Below are 22,251 nucleotides of genomic sequence, written 5' to 3'. Positions count from 1 at the left end.
ACGGCTAAGTCCACTGCTCACCCCTCACTTTTGAAACACATAGAGAAGCTATGGTAGCCACCACCGGACAAATATGTCATCGTCAGAGACAACTTAGTAAAAAAATTGTCCGTTAAGGGCTTCTGTAGAAAAATGGTGGCAAAAAATGGCGACTTCCATGTAAGGGGACCCTCGGTGTATGTAGATAAAAAGGTCTCGTTCTAAGGTAATAAACACATAACGGTTAATTATAAAAGGTCTTTATACACCACTGATAATATCGTTTTGTATATTATTTGCATTTCTGTCAAGAGATCCTTAAAAAAATTACACACTGCACCTTTAACACACAACGCACATATGCATACCCAACAATAAACTGACACAAAAACATCAATTATTATCTTTACACATACAACAACGTCTGAGCGCTCATCTTTCTCCACAGTTGTAAACACTGGGGTGTAGTTTCACATACGTCACCTTTCCACGTGATTACGTAATACGTAAGGTCACGCTAACGCATCATGCGGCTAATGCAAGATGAGACGTTGTGGTATAAAAGTACTTATTTTTTTTTTTTCTTCCTGAAAATTTTTGGGATCGTTTAGAGCTCTTTAAGCTGCATTAAAACTGCAATTTTTAACTGCACTGAAACTGTAAACTGTTGGGGTCTATTAAATTGAAAAAAATCCTGGAATGTTTTCCTAAAAAAAAAAAAAAATTCTTTTCGGCATAACAAAGAAAGACAATCATCTTGAATGACATGGGGGTGAGTAAATTATATTTGTATTATTTTTTATGAAAGTGGGGTAACCCTTTAAATACTGTATAGTGCGTCAGTGATGATGAGATACACAAGGACCCATATTTAACCTGAGGTGATTTCGTATAATGTCAGAAGTATATTGAGATTCTGCAGAAGTTCTCCTGATGTGTTCCTAAAAAAAGAAGATCACAAGGCTTTGTTTTCTTTTAACCGGGCATGACTGGCAATGACTTTGGTTTTTCCATTTTAGATATACATGTTTGCACTTGTGTTGTGAATATACAGCATGTTATTATTTCATCATCAATTTTTCAGGACAGACGGTGATACTTGATCTGTTAATGTTGAGAGGGGCGGGCGGCCCTACAGGTGACCGCGTTGCTATAACAACAACATGCATCTAATGACTTGCAGAGATGCAGCCGAGGTTTATAACGGCCAGTAAAACAGATCTGGAATAAATTAAGTACCCTGTAAATTTAATGCCAAGACATCAAAGCATACGAAGAGAGAAAGAAAGAGATCTTTTTTGGGTGAAATTGTTTGTGTCAAGTAATTTAATTTGTTTGGTCCGAGGTAAGCAACCTGTGTTAATATGAAACTGCTGTAAGTCTGACTCTTATTTTCTTTCTTAGGGTCCACCGGGACCATCCGGTAACATGGGACCTGCTGGACCCGCTGGTATACGGGTGAGTGGTGGTGACACTTGAACACACATACTGTACACATTATCACATGCTTTCATATGAATGTTATAGATCAGATTAATATACCTGTACGTTGTTAATGCAGGGACCCCCAGGAAAGGAGGGCCCGGTGGGACCCAGAGGCCCTCAAGGTCCCATGGTATGTTCTTCATTTTCTGGGGTGTTGTTAAATTGGTTTGGTTGTGCTCAGATGTGACACTGTATTGTAGACATCTGTTCTTGTGAAGATCAGAGATTTTATTCTGTTGCTCAGGGACCTCCAGGAGCCCCTGGAATGCAGGGACCCACTGGAAAAGAAGGAAATACTGGAGATACCGGTGCTCCGGTAAGAACACTCTGCTTGGGGTTTTTGTGCGACCTGTGGGTTACTCAGACATACATCTGAGTGGCACTCATAAAAAGAGAAATAAATGTGGCTGTGAGAAAGGATAATCACAAATATCTTAATTGTTTCTAGATTAAATAGAAGCGAATGGATATATTAAGATTTTACTGGGGTAATCTTGTGCGTCTCTTATCTGGACCTTTCAAAATATCTCAACAATTCAACTCAACTTAAGTGAGCATTTCTCATCAGATAAAACGATAATCTTATAACAATTGACTAATTTGTTTATTATAATTTCTTAGACAAACTTAATATTTAATAGTAATTTTAAAAGGAAAAGTGAGCTTTGTTGAGTGACCTATCAGCAATAGTTTTTATTCTCTCTGTATGAAAGTAGAGACTAACAGTTTTTAGTCAACACTGCAGTTTTAACCCAAACACACCTCGACCCTACTATTGACTTCTTTTCCATAAAGTAATCCAGTTTAACAACAAAGAGATAATTCACACTCTACACTGTTTGTCATTGGATACATTTTAGGGCTGCATAACGATTAATCACAACTAATCATATTGATTAATCGCAACTAATCGTTTGCAGAATAAACTTTTTTGTTTAGGTATTACGTGTGTATTGTGTATAAGAAGTATGTATTTATCAACACACACACAACGATTCATGTATATATTTAAGAAATATTTACATGTGTATATACATTTCTATATTGATATGTAATTTATATTTTATAAAAATATAAATACTTATAATATCTATTATACCTATTTTTTTCTCAGAATTATTTATTTGTGGGTGTGTGTTTATATATTAGGGCTGTCAATAGGTTAAAATATTTAATCTAGATTAATCGCATGATTTCATGAGTCAACTCGCGATTAATCGCAAATTATCTCACATTTTTATCTGTTCTAAATTTACCTTAATTGAACAATTTTCAGTTTTTTAATACTCTAATCAACATGGTTGTGGACAAATATAGATGCTTTATGCAAATTTATGTTACACCAGCCTGTTAACATTTTCAACAGAACCATCAGCCATTGTTTTGTATATGAATTGTCCTTTCAAAAGACTCTTTTCTTTCTCCATTTTTGTTTGCTGCCGCATCATTTGTGAGCTGTGCTGACAAATTAAGGAGGAATGAGCAAATTTTATAATTTTATATTTTGACATTCTCTATTAAAAAACTTCAAAACAATGCATGACTTGTTTGAATCTAGGTAATTTATAGAAAAATCCCAAATGACCGCAAAATTACCACATCCATACTTTAAAATAATAGATTCAATAAATAGATTTAACGCACACACAAAGTCAAAAATAATATCAATATATGTTAAACTTTTTGTTTCTTTTTGTTTGATTGACATTGAGACAGATCTACTATAATGCAAGGATCTTTAATGTTAACACATCAGATATTTTTCCACAGTTAACCAAACATTTACTACAGATATAACAGATTATAGGTCTTACCTGCGTGAATTCTTGTCAAAACAGATATTTTTCAAACTGTCATTTTGTGTAGATGTCTACATATCGGGGTCGTGCACTCGCGCCTCTGTGTGCACGCGAGGAAGATCGTTTTTGAGTCTTGTCGCTCTTAATAACTCTTTAAACATTAATCAGGTCCCGAACTTTATCTCTCTTAATAACCCTTTTAACATCAAGCAAGTCCTCCAATTTATTTTTTGATTTCTGCATGCTTTAAAGCGAAACAAAAATATGCGGATGAGACCCATCTTTGCATTAGATCATTATGACGGTTCACCTCTCAGAAAACGTACAAATAAATAATTTTAGATGTTTAATGACTATTTAGAGCATTGAATTTGCTAGACAAGAGCTTAATGTGCTTATTTTTATGAAAACCACTGACTCATTTAGACAGCACGGGTCACAGTAAGACTGCGTCCTAATATATCCAACCATAGGCTGGACCAAGGGCATTGCGTTAATCACCGTTAATAAAATTAGTAGCATTAAAATGAATTTGCGTTAACGCGTTAATTTTGACAGCCCTGTTATATAAACATAATTATTATACACAACACACATAAGATGTAAACAAAAACGTTTGTTCTTCAAACGATTAGTTGCGATTAATCGTTTTGATTAGTTGCGGCGACTAATCGTTATGCAGCCCTAATAAATATTTTGAATGTATTGAAATGTATGGGGTGTTTTTTAAACATAAATGAGGACAAAATGTATGTGATGTCTATTTAAAGAGAAATCTTGTTTGTGCGCCTGCAGGGACCTGTAGGTGTTAAAGGAGATAAAGGAGAAAGAGTGAGTGATTTTTGTCTTATCTGTTCTCATGTATTCATCATTTCACAATAAACATACTTTGATTGATGCTTGAATTTCTTCTGTCAGGGAGACATTGCGTCTCAGAGCATGATGAGATCCATCGCACGACAGGTCTGCGAGCAACTGGTCAACGGTAATTCAGTTTCTTACAATAACCCCTCGTGAATTCATTGTGTTTCTATTGTATGCTTTTTAGCAGTTAGTGTGACGCATTTTATAATAATCCACATTTCATGTTGTATTTTATCTAAAGGGCAAATGGGTCGATTTAACGAAGTGATAAACCAGATCCCCAATAACTATCATAGCAACTCACCAGGGCCTTCTGGCCCTCCCGGACCTCCCGGACCCGAGGGACCACGTGGAGAGCCCGGTCGGATAGGCAGAAATGGTCTTCCAGGGAATCCAGGTTTACCCGGTAGTCAGGGAGAAAGAGGTACCGGAAAGAACAGCCGAAACCATAACATAAACATTAACCGAGCCAAAAACAGCCGTGAGATTTTTTTCAGTAACCCTCATGTCTCAGCGGAGCTGTGGTTAGTTTGGATGTCTGCCCTCACTGTATACTTCAGTATAAATGTAGAAATATTGATGGGTAAGATCTTTTTGCACCGTTATGTGAATTGCATAATTCCTAAAGTGAATCATGTGCACAAGCAATAAAGAGCTTGCAGGTACATGATTCACTGTCTCTGTTTACTCCCCGATGAGTTTATTAACTGTTTCTCCAGTCTTCTAGTCGTCTGCAGGACACATTGAGTAATCGTTCAGAGAATGCGGGTAACATGTGTAATCATGTGTAATCATGTTGCCCACATTGCCATTAACGAGAAACAGTCCTATTCACTTACAACGTCTATCAGCCTCTGGGACACACCTCATGAATGTCAGCATGATTTACAAGATATTACACTTATAAATCCTCTAAATGATTGGGTACACTCTTTTGTGTTAAGTGTGTGTGCGCGCACTCTTGTGTTGTGAGTTAAGTGGGTGCACTCTTTTGTGTTGAGTGTGTACACTTTGTGTTGTGAATTGAGTGTGTGTCCACTCTTGTCTTTGTGCTCACACTGTTGTGTTTGTGTGTGTTTACATTAGGACCAGCTGGAGAGAAGGGTGATCGAGGGAGTCCAGGCGTTGGAGAGAGAGGACATAGAGGGCCTCCTGGGCCACCCGGTGTGTTTCACCAAAACAAACAAAGAGACACTTAGGCCCAGTTCCAATACTATTTTATACACCTCACCCCTTGAAACAGAGTAAAATGGGAAGAGTTAAAAATACTCTGCTAAGAAATGAAACACCACTACTGCACCGTCATATGACATCATATACGTCCTACGTCAAAGTAGATGCAATGTTTATCACAAACTTAAAAGATGCAGCCTTCACATGCAGTCATATAAGTTTAGTTACAGCCTAAAAAGTGGTCCTGGAAGCCCAAAAGCAACACACCACACACCCCTCTGAACCATGACACGATCAGAGCAGGGAAACAGGGATGCGATTGCGCTCCAGAGGTTAACATTTGTCTATGTTTCTGTACTATTGTTCAATTAGTTAGGGTGACCATACGTGCCATTCTTCCCGGACGCATCCCGTCCAGGATTTCGGTGCGTCTTCCGGAAGTCGTATTTGTTGACCGCATACGCCATTCAGTTAAAAACATAAGATATACAAACGTAGTTTCATTCTTACCTTAAAATGTAACGGTTGCTTTTCTCTAATAATAATAATAATCCTCTATGACGTATGCAGTGACAAATCCGACTTCCGGAAGACGAACACTAAATCCTGGACGGGATGCGTCCGGGAAGAATGGCACGTATGGTCACCCTAAATTAGTAACACGGGATATGTTTGCAAACTTTAGCGATTTTTTTGCGAACATTTCTTTTAAATTAAAGACTGAATATAAGTAAGGAATAATTGACGACGGGCTGTTGAATTATTAAAAAGATAATGCAAACCCGAGGTGTTGATGCGACTGTTATTCAATAATTCAACGGCCCGTCGTCAATTATTCCGCTTAGACTACGGTGACAACACCTCAAGACATCGATCACATGATATATTTAAAGGGATTCGTCTGGTTTTTGTACTTAAATCGCTATTGTGAGTAGGACTATTTCTTCCGCGTCTCATCCAACGGCTCTTTTGCTTGTTCCAAAACGTCATTTTAAAGCTGGCAATGAAGGCTTGAGGCGCTGATAGCATTCTAATGTAGTTATTAATGAAGTTATTAGAAAGAGAGCGACGGAGATACAGAGAGAAAGAATGGTAAATGGTAAATGGACTGCATTTATATAGCGCTTTTAACAGACCTATGGCCATCCAAAGCGCTGTACATGTTGCCTCACATTCACCCATTAACTCACACATTCATACACCGACGGCGGTGTCAGCCTTGCAAGGCGCCATCCAGCTCGTCGGGAGCAGCTGGGGTTAGGTGCCTTGCTCAAGGACACCTCGACACTTGGTCCAGTGGAGCCGGGGATCGAACCACCAACCTTCCGGTTTGTAGACAACCTACATGAACCACTGAGCCACTGCCGCCCACACCGCATACGCCAGAAAGAAAGAGATTGTGTGAACGAGGCTACCTCGGTTTGTCTCTAAACAGCGCTGTTATTGCCTCGGAAAATCGTCTGTCATGTTGTTTTTGTAAGTCCGTTATTACAGTTAACTATGCAAAGTGATATGGAACTGTAATGCTGCGTTTACACCAACCGCGTTTCAGGCGTCAAAATCCTAGTTTGCCGTTTGAACAGTTTGAATGCATTCGCCTGTGTAGAGAGAATTAGACGTTTTGTTGTCTGCGTTTGTCTGTTTGCAAGATGGCTGATGTTGATTGTGCATTTATTGAGAGAGTTACCGGTTTGTATTTGGTAAACTTACTATATGGAGAAAATAAACGGTGCGGTTCGATAAACGTCACGTGACTCAAAAGTGAAATGTGTATTACAACTTCCAAGCGAGGTCCTTTTTTTTCCCTGCTTCCTCTATAGAAATAAGAACTTGTGTCGTTTAGTTCCCGGCGACTGCTTACGGACAATATCAAGCCTTCAGGTTGAATTAATGACTCCAGGCGGGGCTGTCGCCAAAGCAGCAAAAAAGGCTTCTGATTGGTTAACGCAGCGCAAAATTCCGCCAAAGTTCAAATTTTTCAATTCTGGCGTCAAACGCAAAATGCACAAAAAGCACCATTCGTGGGTACCACGTGTACCGTGCCAGGCGCTCAATTCGCGCCATTCGTAGGGGTAGAAATGGAATTGGGCCTTACTTAGCTTTACAAATTTATTAAGTGTTGATTGGTCATATTTGCTAAGGCAAACTTCACTATTAGGCTTGTGTTTTATTTTAGATTTATTTAGTGGATTTCACTTTAACAGAATTAAATGGTTTTACATTTCTATTTTACAATGCAGAACAAATAAGATGAGGGGATCTCGTGGGAACCTTTTAAAAAACCTTTTCTGTCCCTAAAGTATACAGTAGCTTACCAACTTTCTCCTCAATCCTGCAGGACCACCAGGCGAATCGCGAACCGGCCCTCCAGGTCCATCCGGTTCTCCGGGCAATCGCGGTCCACCTGGTCGCAATGGTGTCGCTGGTATACGAGGTCCGCCAGGTCCCTCCGGCTACTGTGACTCCTCGCAGTGTGTCGGCATTCCCTATAACGGTCAGGGATACAGAGGTACGTCGTCCCTATTGGTTCCAGCTGTGCCGTTTCTATTGACTCAGCATTAATGGCATGCGGTAGAGTAACATAGTGCATGATTTCAGCTGTATCAGATGTTGCTTTGGTTTCTGATTTCTTAGAGATGCATTAGAGAATATGAGGTTAGATGGCATCACGACTGTGTCCTAACTAGGTTCGGCTTGATAAATCAATCCCAACTGCGACTATGACAAACGTCATTCACTTTGATCCACATAACTTGCGATCATCCTTTCAGTGTAGACAAAATTAATTGATTTATTTCTTTTATAAAATCTTCAAAATCTCCCTATAGCTGTATTGGCTAGTCTCCAGTTAGGACACGGTTAACCACATCTTAACCTCATTTTCCTGGTTTCTGTACCGTTTGGAAGCTCTTTGAATTCTAACCCCCAGTTTTCAAACTGTTCCAGGTTCATAATCTTTCTAAAGCACCTGTGCTGCTTACACTTTGAAATCCTGAGAAAGTCACATGTTATTGGGCTCTGTGTGCGGATAACCTCCACGGAGATGAATAAAGCAACGCTATTGAATGAAAACAAACAAACAAACCTAAACAAACCCAAACAGCTAAAAGACATTACGAGCGGATGGTACTAACCACAACTCACAGCCACGGGCATCAGTGACGGCAGCCAGAACGACCCGAACGAGCTGCTGCAGTCGACCGGACGCATGAATAAAACACTCAAACCCTACAACAAATACTAACCAGGTGGATGTGTAGCCAGAGCGACAGTCATTAAGAAAAGCATGTCAAGTCAACCGTTTCTGTATATCTGTAAATAAACTAATCATGCATAGTAAATCAACCCCTAGACCACTAAAGCCGGTAGTTTTTAACCCTTTGTAGTGAGCTTGTGTGTTCTTCTGCTTGCTGATCTTAGTAATCTGCTGCTCCGGGCGGATATATTTTATACGTCGGACCTTGGAGATTTTCTCTGTCTGTTTCCATCAGCTAAGATCAGTTTATGTTTCATGGAGGTCATTTCACATTGACTTGACTTAAAGTAATGTTTTGCATTCATATGATTGTGGTTGAATTCTTCATTCTAGTTGTCATGTTCGTGTTATACATTACAGAAGAATTAAACCACATCATGGCTGTTGGCTTTGATAGACGAAGGTTTCTCATAAATATCAGTGTGTTTGTATACAGTAACATACAGGGGGGTCCAAAAAGTCTGAGACTACATTGAAAGTAGGTTTAGGATTTGGAACATTCCAAAAAAGGACATTTTTTCTTTTTGATTGAAACGCACAATATGCTGTTTAAAACATTTAAAAAAAATATGCATAGAGCTCCTTTGAATGTCATCATTGGTGACCAGGATGTTATGAAATTTTTTAGTTGAACTTTGACTTTATTTGTTATGTTGATAATATAGTCTTTTTCGTCTCAGATTTGGATCCTTCTGTATGATCTACACTGACCTTTATAATTCCTCGTCTTTGCACTTCCCATCATTTGATTGTATTCAGAAAGGTAACGCTCATATTTTACTTGCACAATGATACTGATACACGATTGGTCGCTGCCGTATTCCCAAGCAGAACAGTTTCCACCCGAAGCCGAGCGCGTAGATCCCGTCTCCGGAGAAGATTTCGAGATTTCCCCTCACCAGCGGCGTAGGAGATCACAGACAGACACCGGCTCCTAAAGGATAGTGTGATGAAGGGCAAAATCCATTGGCTTCATGTTGTTTGTTTTCTTGACGTTCCAGTGTCCTGTACAGTTCATTTAACCCTTGGCATGAATCTCATAACCTCACAGCTTCACGTTTGTACTCCATCGCTTGTAAAATGGCATTGAACGTTTTGTCAGATTGCAGTCATTGATCTGCGTGCAGGTGAAAGGTGTTTGATAATTTATTAACATTGAAGGGTTTCTGAAGATCATCGCCTCTTCATCCTCATTTATGTCTCGTACAAACTCACCGTAGTTATTCATTTCTGTCTTTAGCTGAAAGCTTTTCGTGTTTTCTTAACATCTGCTCTTCATCACAGTATTGTAAATCAAATATTGATCGTATCGGATGAACGTTTGATTTCACAGCGCAGTTGATTTTACCAAAGGTGGAATTGCATGTCTGTGGTGTATATTTACGATGTTTTGGTTTTATTTGAATTGTAGTGTGTTTTTTTTTTCTTTTTTTAATCCAGAATATAGTTGTTATAATTGTTGTTTATCATTATCAAATGCAGTCAGAATTTGCGTGCAAGACTATAGACATAGTGTTGCTGCTTTATGTTCATTACTGCACATTGTGAATCCACAGCCTTATTTTCTTATTTATTTCTGAATCAGAGGAGGCATTTTTCAATAAAACTACTGAAAATAGAACGGTTTCTGCTATTTTTATTTATTTATGCTATTTTTATATATATATATTTTTTTATTTAAAAAGTATGTTGCCAATGTAACAAATTACCCAGATTTAATATGGATGTAATGATATAAAGTGCCGTTCAAACTTTAACCATAATGTTAACGATAAGGATAACTAGGGTCCACCGCGCATTATGATAATTTTATTTATTTGATTGTGCGCTGTAGTACTCACATAAATCATTTACCTTTAATGGCATTAACTAATATTCTATAATCCGTAATATTTCATAATATTATGTATTTACAGCAGCTATAACCAGCAAATGTGCTGCGTTTTGCGTATCTCTAAACAGTTAATCTAGTTGGTGTAATCTATAATCTGATATATTGGTGTAGTCAATATAGACAATAAAACATTACATAATCGATTTCACTACAACAACACTGCAGTAATTTTATGCTATGAACAAAGAGTTTCTCCACAGTGTCATTTGGCAAGCCCAGTCATACGAAAATACATACCTTTAGTCACGTAATTTTTTTTAATTCTTTTTCGTGATACTGTCACAAATTTCCACATTTTTTTCGTAATCGTATCACTAATTTCTGTTTATGTGTCATTGTCACGGATTGGTTACTCAACTGCTTTTGTCTTATTTTCTTACCATTTTCGCTTCAGTTTAGGGGTTAGATTTACATAAAATGACATCCTTATCCAAACCCAAGTCTAACCCCAACGCCAGGCGACAATGGTATAAATATAAAAATAAATCAGAAATAGTATAAACAAATACTTAAAGTGACATCCTAATGCAAACACCAAATATAACCCTAAATAGAAGCGAGAAGCGAAAATGGGTTGAAACTAGGAAAAAGTAGTTGAGAAACCAATACTTGACAATGACACATAAACAGAAATTCGTGATATGATCACGAACATTTTTTTTTGTGAGACTGGGTAGCGTTTGGCATTTTAAATATGCAGGCACTTTTAATTCAAATATATTTCATTGACTCTCGATGATTTATTATTCATCAGTTGGGAAAAATAAATTGATTTCGAAAGGCACCCCAACTACATTGTTCCTTGTATCTTTATTGTAATTCTCTTCAATATAAAAGATTTTTCAAACTATATTTTTTATTGTTATTGTCCATAGTGTGAACGGCCCTTAGGTGGGGTTACATTCTGCCAGGTGATATTTTATGAGTTTTTTGTGCTGTAAGATTTATAAACAGTCATTTCAGAAAAACACAAGTTTTTTTTGTGATTGTTGCGGGCAAAAATCCTTGATCTTGCGGCACGTTTTTTTAAATGCAATGAAATATGCGGGATATTTATGCAATTTCATGCGATGAAATTGCGGTAACCTGCAAAAACTTTTCAATGATGTTGAATTATTCCCGTCACATAATCACATCACTTCATAATGTTCCCATGGCAACAGGGGAGATGGCTGTGCTTGTGTGGAGTAAATGCTTAATTTTTCTACTTTCTGCTAAGATATATGTGATTTTTGCTACGAAATCCTGCATATTTTGCACACGAAAATCTGCAATTTATGCTTCGAAAGTGCAACATATTTGAAAAAAAAATGCACCCCTGCATAATTGGCAGATTATGCATTGAATCATGCGATCGCATAATCACTTTTTTTCTGGAGGGACTGTATAAAAGACAGAACAGCCTTTCTGTTTTTTTTTTCAGAAAAAGGTCAAACATTTTGAAGCTTACAGTGGGAGGAGATAAAGAGTTATGAGTACAGCACAGCTATATGTTCATGTTGTTTTCATTATATGAATTTATGTACCGATTGCAAACCAAACACTTGAGATTAGATTTTGATTTATTTACCGCCTGTGGTTTTGACTCCAGATTTGATTTGGTATTTTAAAGGGGCCATGTCACAAGACTTTTTTTAAGATGTCAAATAAATCTTTGGTATCCCCAGAGTACATATGTAAAGTTTTAGCTCAAAATACCATATAAATAATTTATTATAACATGTTAAAATTGACACTTTGTAGGTGTGAGCAAAAATGTGCCATTTTGGGTGTGTCCTTTAAAATGCAAATGAACTGATGAAAGTCAAACCCTGATCGCAATCATGGTGGTTTGTTGAAATTGAAACTCAGTTGTGCTCTGAATTATTTTTTTCTCTCTCTTTCTCCCTGCACTAAATGGCTGTGCTTTGGTTGGATAGGGCAGATTAAAGGGCGGTATTATTATAATAAGATCAATCAAGATGACATCATAAGGAGAGCCACATTTCAATTATTTAAGTTTTCTCATGCTTGCAGAGAATGGTTTACCAAAACTAAGTTACTGGGTTGATCTATTTAAATTTTTTTAGGTTGATAGAAGCACTGGGAAGCCAATTATAGCACTTAAACACGGAAAAAGTCAGATTTTCATGCCATGGCCCCTTTAACAAATGACAAATCTGGCATCAAACTGGGCTTTGTTTGTCAAGGGATCGTCTCAAAAATGCAGGTAACAAACAAAAACCCATTCGCAATTACCTTGCTGTCTGGGAAAAAACATTCACTGTTGTCTTAAGACAGGGTTACTTGGAAAGCTAAATAAGGTTTTCTTCTCCTTACTTCCAAAAACACACTTTTTTGTTGTGCCATTTGTTAATTCTTGATATATAACAAAGTTGTATATGTATAAAGTTTTATAAATGATGAGCGCTGTCACCCTGATTGATGTGTGGGGGAAGTGCCCATAAAAGGAATAAGGGGTCTATGATACGTAACAGTTAACCCAGAGTTATAGAAATACACCATCTCACCTGCTTTTTTGACACTATGCATTTGTTTAGCATGAGGATTTAGCATAGTTAACTCTTTTATTGTGTTAATAAGACAGAATGCATGAAATCCCCCCCCCCATTTAAAGCTGTAGATTTAAGAAAGAAGACTATTTGGCAAAAAATTTTAATGACTTTATCAGACAATTTTAATATTTGAATGTTTTTGTTTTTCTGCAATGGTACTCATTATTTTAATTCGGTATGTAATGCTGTGAGATTTACTCCAGTATGTTGATCAGATCAGGGACATATTCATCTGCTGCTCATTTTGGATTTGTTGTGGTCGATGCAAACCGAAAACTAATTTTCATATTACGAATATTAAATGCGTCTGTAGAAAACCCGCCTTTCTCCCACGAGGAACCGCTTGAAGAAGCTTCTGTGAGGCACTTCACTGATTTATGGCCAAAAGCGTTGCACAATAGGCTTGACTTAATTTGGTTCAGACACACAGAGAATGTGTCCACATTCAGCAGATCATTTCAGCAGTGGCGGTCCTGGCTAGATTTACGCCCTGGGCGAACCATCCCTTGGCCGCCCCCAGAAAAAAAAGAATTACCCCCAAACCCCGCCACCAACATGTATTATTTTGTTATATAATCTTAAATACAAAAAGGTCGCAAGAACAGAGAAAAACATGTAATACAGTATAAACACCCACTCATGCACGCGCAAACACACACACACACACACACACACACATACAGTTGCTGCTGTGGAAGTATCATCTGACTCCTCATTTTGGCCAGTGGGTGCTCTAGCTCTAAAATATTTCAGAAGTGCCCCTGAATTTACAATTAAGATACAATTATGTAAGTTAGATACACTTATTCCACACATGCATCAGTTACCCAATTAAAATGGCCAATGACACACATTTTATTAGTATTTGTTAACATCCTATATAAACTAAGCATACACTACAAATGATTTAAAAAGCTATATCACTGTAGCTTACAAAATGCCATGTCAATGTATATTAGAAGTTATTTAAGTTGACACACATAGCTTAAACCAATAAAAAATTACACAGTCAGGAGGTCTGTGTGAATTTGCACTTTTTGTGTTGCACACACAAACTAGACTGTGTTGCCTATAGAGTGAATTTAGTTGCATGGCATGATGCCTCAATTCTAATAGTTGCTAGTTCAGCAAAACTAAAACCAAATACAGTCGTATTCTGTGGCTAGCAACATATTAGCAAGAGTGCGAGGCTAATATATTTCCTGCTGTCACGTCACTCACGTTGTCACTCATAGAAATCGGCATACCTTTATCTTTTGCCCGTTTCTCCTTTCATCTTCTCCTCTTCTTCTGAACCGGGCAACTGAGATGGCTACTTTGGTCTTTTAATTTGATCCATGATGATGATGAAGACTCGACATCATTAACTTTGCATTACATTTTGCCAACAACAACAACGTCCGTTTTACCCGTCAATCAAACGGAGTCACGTGACGTGAGTCACGTAGATGACTCTACAGAATTTTTTTCACATAACCCAATTAATTACATGTTTGTAGGTATATGGGTCTATGTTAATTTTAGGAATGAAAAATACAATTTACTTGGAAGCAGACGCAGCAGTTTGTGTTGTGTGGCCTCTGGCCTGGGATCAGTCAATCCCTCGCTCGCCCCCCTTAAGGCGAGCGAGGGACTTGCAGTCGCAAGTTAATTCCCCGCCCCCCTCACCCGTGCCTCTTCTGACACGCACACAACTGTGTTTCTCAGCACTAACTTGTCATGGAAATGAGCATGGATTTTTTTTTTTTTTGGGTGCTCGTGCGCCCTCACATAGATTGCGCCCTGGGCGTTCGCCCACATTGCCCATAGCAAAAACCGGCCCTGCATTTCAGTGATTTAAAGGAGAACCTCAGAACTGTTGATTGGCAGCAGCGCTGCTCTGGAATTTCATTTGAAAGGTATGAATCAGAATCTGATGGTAGGACAGTGGACTTCTCTCACACATGCACTTTGAAGTTCATCCAGACGTGCCCGTCAGAGGAATGCTTTGGAAGAAAGGACTTGACCTTTAATGTCAAAATATAAAACATCTGATCCGAGTCTGACATTTGCTGAACATTTGCTGAATGAAACAACCAATCATGAGATGATGAGGATGTCCCTGTTCTTCTTTTACCACATGAATATACAAAACATGATCAAACAGATCCCCCCAAAATGAACTTTCGTACCCTTGTTGTTCCAAACTTCTATGAATTTGTAGTAAATTCCCAGATGAACTGAACACATTATGTTCAATATGAAGGTACTCCCGCAGAGAGTTTTTAGCAGTGACGGATGCTTTCTGTGGACAAAGTAAATGTTTCTTAGTTTTAAGGCTTTTATTTGTTTTGTTCAAAATTGATGCAAAGGCCAAACATGAGTTCATGGAAAAAAATAGAAGATATCTGGCAGCTACGATCATTTACACAACATCCGCACCGTTAGTTTCACTGTGGGCTTCTCTCCAATGTGTATTTTACCGTTTTAAAAGATGTCGTGCACAACACCGGCCCTTGCTTAGAGGTGAATGAAGGTGGGCGAGATCATCAACTTCAAAGGCCAAGAGTTACACAATCTACACAACAGGAAAAGTACCTAAACGTAGAAGCCGGCTTTACGGTCAATTAGCTGCCAATGTTTCATTGTGCATCGAGATGTTTCCTGCCGTGCAAACATCATGAAAACTGACTGAACAGGTTACGAAAGGGCTCAGATTCAGCTATTTGGACTGAGAGTGCTTTAGCAACACGGGGTAAAACAATCTTAAACTTGTTTCATTTTGTTCTTTCGTCCTTGAAATGACCTCAGAGGCTCACATAAGCATTAAAGCATCTGTTTGTTTACGCTGTGTTCTTCAGTTAAACTTCAGTCCTCCTCTCACATTATGATGTTTCAGCATGCAAAGGTTTGTACATCAATCCACATATGAGCGTCATAAAATCTTTATCTATTTTATCGTATCTAATATGAAATCTTCACACTGTCCTGCTTTAAGCCCTAATCATTGAGATAACTCTTGAGATATATTTGCATATGGTGTGCGAATCTTAAAGGTGCCATAGAAAGTAAAACTGTATTTATGTAGGCATAAATGAATAATAAGAGTTCATGGTATCATGAGCCTCAAACACGATTGTTTCCTCCTTCTTTTGTTAATGGAAAGGACTGAAAACTGACCAATCTCAACATTACAGTCAAAATGTAAATTAATTAAAATGTTGTTACAATGCAAAAAACAAAGTTGTGAGTGCTGAGTTTGTGTTATATGCTAGTTAATGTTATATGCCAGTTAACCTCTTGATGCACTTTAGCTTGGGGGCGGGATGACGTCAGTTTTTTTTAACGCTGCTTACAATATCTATATACCCTACTGTCTACAAACATTAATAATATTAACATTACTATACATCGTTTAAAAGGTCTACGGGTTAAGCATCAGTGTATGGTCTCTGTTTTGAGATACAGAAGCTCTAGCATGATAAATGTAGTATTTTGTGACAGAAGTCCAGATGACAACATGCAAAATATAAACGGGACGTCTTACCTTTGTGTTGATATAACGATCGCGAGTCGAATCCAGTCTGTTTTAGATGTGTGAATAACTCATGAAAACCGTCTTATAGAATACATCCAATGACCATTTTTGTCCACAAATGTGTATAATTTATGATATGTAGATAGATAGTCTGTTGTTTACATCAGATTTCACATAAACGTCTTGTAATAGAATATAATATACAATCTGAGGACTGTTTACATCGTAACACTTGTATATGAGATTACACTCGCGTTCAAACCCGCGGTCAAACTTTGTTTTAAAAAGTAGGCGGGAGTATAATACTTAATATCCAAACAGTGCTGTCAAATATCGTGACGTTGTAACGTTTTCCCCCACTTTTAGTTAGGTTCTTTGCTGGGGTGCCAGACAGGGTTACTGTCATAAATTAAATTATAGTTCGAGAAAACGTACAAGGATCTTGTGTATTCTGTGTCTGTGTAGTCGTACACAAAACCCCCCAACTTTATGAGAAAGGATTGAACTTATGCAATATCACCAGTACACCATCTTACCTCGTCATCAATATATAGGTAAAAAAGGCTGGACTTAACCCATTGACATCTTTATCCGTATCCATAGCATATTGACATATGTTTTAGTACAAAAGAATGAGCACAATACATTTTCACAGATGCATCATGACAGATGAATGCAAGTCAAATTAGTAATATATTTATTAATTTATTTTCTGATGACATCGTCACAACGTCATCTGACTCGCTCGTTCCTCCAATGACTTCATGGAAAATATTGATAGACAGAACGTGTAGCCAATTAGATAACGAATCCAACGATCTTTGTGTGAAGTTTTATTTCCTGGTGTGGAAACTGCATGTTATACGCTATCATTAGGATAAATAATAATAATAAGGAACGTGTATGCATGTAAACAAAAAACTTTTATTTTGGGGCTGACTGGCACTTAGAAAAGGCACTAGTCTTACACAAACCCTGGCAAGAACCTCATTTTTGGTCCTATTGACCTCAAACGTGAAACATAACTTCTTTAGATTTGTGGCTTTGGCATCATTGCATTTCTAGGTTTCACAAACATATTTATATAATATTTAAAACATATTTATATAATATTTATTAATATTATAAAGCCTTCAGCCTTAAAAAAAATGTTGAAACCTGGAAAATGAAGCTCAAAGTGTCTAATGATATCATTCTAATGATAACATAGTTGTGCTAATACTTTAAATGGTTTAGTAAGGTGGTTTAGAAAGTAGGTCTTTTCATGGTTTGGGCCAGAGTGGGCGTGCTTTTCAAGAGGTTAATGCTATGCTAGTTAATGTTATATGCTAGTTAATGCTATATGCTAGTTAATGCTATATTCTAGTTCTACTATTGAAGTTACATTTACGTTTTGCAGGTTCATACTGAAAAAAAACCACAAACTTACCACTCAGAACGTCCATTAACAATCTCCAAACAATTGATTATTCCTCAAAATCTGACACAGACTCAAACATAAGATTGTTTACACACACACAGAGCTACTGAAGGAGAAACAGCCAATCAGAGCAGAGCTCAACATTATTTTTCATGACCCTTTCAGATAAGATATTAATAGACCATTTCATTATAAAGACAAATCCTAGGGTTGTATATGCACATGTAAAACTGACTCTGGATCATTTTTGCACTTAATAAAGCCACAAACCTTCTGTGTAGATATCACAGAATAATTTAACAGATTATTACAATGCATTCTTCGGCACCTTTAAGGCTTGTTGGCATTTATCTGATAAGTGTGAATGAGACTCTGAGACTGTGTATTTTAATAAAGAGTAGAAACAGCAGTTCATTTCCCAGATGTTCTCTGTATGTGCTGTGGGTTGCTGTAGGTGATTCAATTCAAGTTTCATCAGTAGCAGTTTTTAAAATGGGGCATTGTTGAGAAGCTGCAAGAGAAGACAAGTGAGACGTACAGAAAAGCAAAAAGAATATTCAGAAATAAACAAAACTTAAAATGTGAAAAATGTGACTTCAGTAGCAGAACAGTGAGATCACATTTATCATGCATTCATTTAAAAGAAACTGGCTGAGAAACGGCTTTTGTGGTTATTTTAAAATTGCTAAAGAAACAGATAGCTGTCAGAGAGATTGATAATGAATCATGAATGATTCAGAGCAGATTTATAATCAAGAGGAAATCAAATTCTGCTCTGTTTACTTACTGAATACACATTTGTGGTCTCTGTGTTCATGAACGATGCTTTACAATCATTCCTCAAAATCCAGTCATTTTTCTTCTCTAAAACACAAATTCAAATAGATGCATCATAATTCATGTGGGTTGAGCTTACACAAAGTGTCAAAGAATGTTCTGGGTTCAACGCTATTGATTACAACAGAAATCATTTTGAATTGTCGCTCAGTTTGTAAAAACACATTTACATCTACAATGGGGTAAGACAATCTAAAAGATTCAAAAGCAGAAAATGCAGCTTATATATTTTTAAAGCATGTATGTTTGATATATTGGTGGTGTGATGATGTCAGTAATTTACTGGATCTTTAAAAGATTAGTCAATTTTCTCCAGATAATTTACTCACCACCATGTCATCCAAAATGTTGATGTCTTTCTTTGTTCAGTCGAGAATAAAAAATTTTAAGGAAAACATTGCAGGATTTTTCTCATTTTAATGGACTTTAATGGACCCCAACATTTAACACTTAACTCAACACTTAACAGTTTTTTTCAACAAAGTTTCAAAGGACTCTAAACAATCCCAAACGAGGCATAAGGGTCTTATCTAGCAAAACGATTGTCATTTTTGACAAGATAAATAAAAAATATGCACTTTTAAACCACAACTTCTCGTCTATCTCTTGTCCTGTGATGCGCTGGCGTGACCTCACGTAATTGCATAGTGATGTTGAAAGGTCACGTGTTACACATATGAAACGCACATTTGCGGAGCATTTTAAACAATAAACTGACACAAAGACATTAATTACTATCATTCCACATACAACAACATCAGAACGGTCCTTTTTCTCCATACTTGTAAACACTGGGGCATAGTTTCATTCGTGACCTCTTGACGTGATGAAGTATTACGTAAAGGTCGCGCCGGCAGGTCACAGGACTGGAGATAGACGAGAAGTTGTGCTTTAAAAGTGTATTTGTTATTTTTATTGTCAAAAAAGACAATCGTTTTGCTAGATAAGACCCTTATGCCTCGTTTGGGATTGTTTAGAGTCCTTTGAAACTCCGTTGAAAAAAACTGTTAAGTGTTGAGTTAAGTATTAAGTGTTGGGGTCCATTAAAGTCCATTAAAATGAGAAAAATCCTGCAATGTTTTCCTTAAAAACTTAATTTCTTCTCGATTGAACAAAGAAAGACATCAACATTTTGGATGAAATAATGGTGAGTAAATTATCTGGATTTTTTATGAAAATGGACTAATCCTTTAACATTCTTGTGTTCAGGATCGACATGAAAGTTTAGGAATAGTTTGGTTTCTTTTAAAAGTGGCTGCATAAAGAAGTCATGAAGGTTTAAGGAGTTAACAGTGCTTCTGGTGTTTGATGGGTGGTCTGTAACATCCCGTCTCAATGAAATCACTCAGGGTTCATTTCCTCGTCATCCTGTTTTGGACTCTACAGACCTGCAGGATTTCTTCTCTGCTATGAGCCTTAACATCTGGGATGTGTGAAAACCATTTACAACCAAATGCACGCACATGGAAGATAATAAATGAACTCTGATCAAATTTAGATTTTTGTGAGCTGTCTGCTCTCAGAGTCATCTGACCTTCACTGTCTCAACATCAGATGATGATAAATAACAGAATAGGTAAATGTTATACTGTAAACGAGACATGGCTTATTTACTGATGGTAGATGATGTGAGCAAACACACACCTGTACAGTGAGATGAGGGTGTTGTTTGAAGTGACAGAATATCAAAGACTTGAATTTGATTGGTGCTTGCTGTACAAAACTCGCTAAAGCACTGGTCCAAGTCAACATGAATGAATCTCTATTAACATTTTATATTGGGTCTTTTACATTATGTGTGAAAACTTCTAGTTCTTTAAATAAATAAACCTGATACTAACTCATACTCTTATTATAAAAAACCATGAGCAGCAATTTTCAGAGGCTCTTATTAGATCAGACAACATTAGCAGAGTTTGGCTTTAATATTGGTGTCTTTTTATGGTAAATGTTGTAATTTCGGAGGGTTGATTTAAACAGAAACTGGTGTGTTATAATGCACTAATGATGGGTGAATAATTATCTGAACTACTCTTCGCTATGGTCCATAAAAAAACTGCCTGAAGAGCATCTATACGAGCTATTAAATCTCTTTAACCGCTGCAGTTAAGACCCATAAACTTAGTCCTCAATGTCATCGTATCATCCATTTGAGTTAACAAATCACTGCTGATTACAGAAAATGTGATATTTTATTGATGTTGGAAAGTAGTGGGCAGCCTTGGCGGTTAACCAGAATATATAAACACTCAACACACTCACAAAAGGATTTTTAAAGGTTGTTCATTTTGTTTAAGGATGTTAAACATTTGTTTTAGTCTTTGTTCAAACACAATTGCAATGCATACTGACATAAATAGGTAGGTAGGTAACATAACTTATCTTTTCATTTAGAAAATACTCAACTCACAATTAACTGCTTGCTCAGTTTACTTCATTAAGATGAGTTGTAAGTTTGCTTAATCCATTTGTGTTGAGACAACATCAATCATTTTCATACAGATGATTGAGTTCCCAGCATGCTTTGCTCTCATAACAAATGAAGAAAAGAGTAAATGTTAAGTACTAAACTGTGTGTTTTTAGGCAAGATGAAAGTTTTGGGGACATGTTATTGATATTCTGTACACTGTAAACAATTTCTGTAGAAATTACAGTATGGCAGCTGGTTGCCAGTAACTTACTGTAGATTTTACATTTATGTTATTTACTGACAACCGTTTGTTCAAAGTTAAATGAATATGAAACATTTTCAGTCTTTATCTTCTACAGTAAGTTACTGGCAACCAGCTGCATAATTACACCTATTTTTTTACAGTTGAAATGCAGTATAATTTCTTACAGTACAGTATCTTACTGTAGATTTCAGGTTCCCAGAGGATGAGGCTGTTATTTTAGTTTTATTCTGTAAAGATAAAGACTTCGGTTACTTTCGGTAACACTTTATATTACGACCCGCAATGTACCGCGTAATTAAACCGAATTTACAGCGTACCTATTTGTAACAACAGGGTACCTCTACAGCAGTGTTGGGAAAGTTCACTTTCTACATGAACTAGTTCAGTTCACAGTTCACAAATTTTAAAATGAACTAGTTCAGTTCATAGTTCATATTTCCAAATTTTGAACTAGTTCACAGTTCCAAAAATGAACTAATTTATAGTTCTTTTCCCCATATTATTTTTTTTTTAAATATTGCCATTATAGCCCATATAGAACCACAGACAGTAATTATTTTATCAGTTTTAACACTGAAGCTAAATGCATCAGATTTCTTCTTCATATCCAACTTTAAACCCTTATCCAACCAGGGTTTACGAGCATTGACTGTCTTTTATTTTTTGTATTTGCTTGCACATACCTTGAAAGGCTAGCCTGGTGCTTCAAGGGGTTTTCCGGGCGAGAAGCGCTGCGAGGCGTTGCGTGTATGACAACTTGCAGGTATTGCACACCGCACGTGCACGTTAAACAGCG

General features: G+C 37.1%; 1 protein-coding gene across 3 annotated transcripts in view; it reads left to right on the top strand.

Annotated features, from left to right (window-relative positions):
* col12a1b (collagen, type XII, alpha 1b) overlaps positions 1-10,177 on the top strand; it is an 80,024-nt gene extending 69,847 nt beyond the window's left edge. For 2 of the 3 annotated variants that reach the window (XM_073811371.1, XM_065256561.1), the window contains 9 exons: positions 1,384-1,437; positions 1,541-1,594; positions 1,709-1,780; positions 4,059-4,094; positions 4,182-4,248; positions 4,369-4,551; positions 5,214-5,291; positions 7,639-7,809; positions 9,388-10,177. In XM_073811371.1, the coding sequence (XP_073667472.1) occupies positions 1,384-1,437; positions 1,541-1,594; positions 1,709-1,780; positions 4,059-4,094; positions 4,182-4,248; positions 4,369-4,551; positions 5,214-5,291; positions 7,639-7,809; positions 9,388-9,494 (822 nt within the window). In that variant the 3' untranslated portion in view covers positions 9,495-10,177. Of the gene's footprint in view, positions 1-1,383; positions 1,438-1,540; positions 1,595-1,708; positions 1,781-4,058; positions 4,095-4,181; positions 4,249-4,368; positions 4,552-5,213; positions 5,292-7,638; positions 7,810-8,246 lie in introns of all 3 variants that reach the window. The other variant, XM_073811372.1, reaches the window with a different exon arrangement.
* The last annotated feature ends 12,074 nt before the right edge of the window (positions 10,178-22,251 follow it).

This window comes from Paramisgurnus dabryanus, chromosome 12, assembly GCF_030506205.2.
Source record: "Paramisgurnus dabryanus chromosome 12, PD_genome_1.1, whole genome shotgun sequence".
Lineage (NCBI taxonomy): Eukaryota > Metazoa > Chordata > Actinopteri > Cypriniformes > Cobitidae > Paramisgurnus > Paramisgurnus dabryanus.
This window is presented reverse-complemented; position numbering and strand designations above follow the sequence as displayed.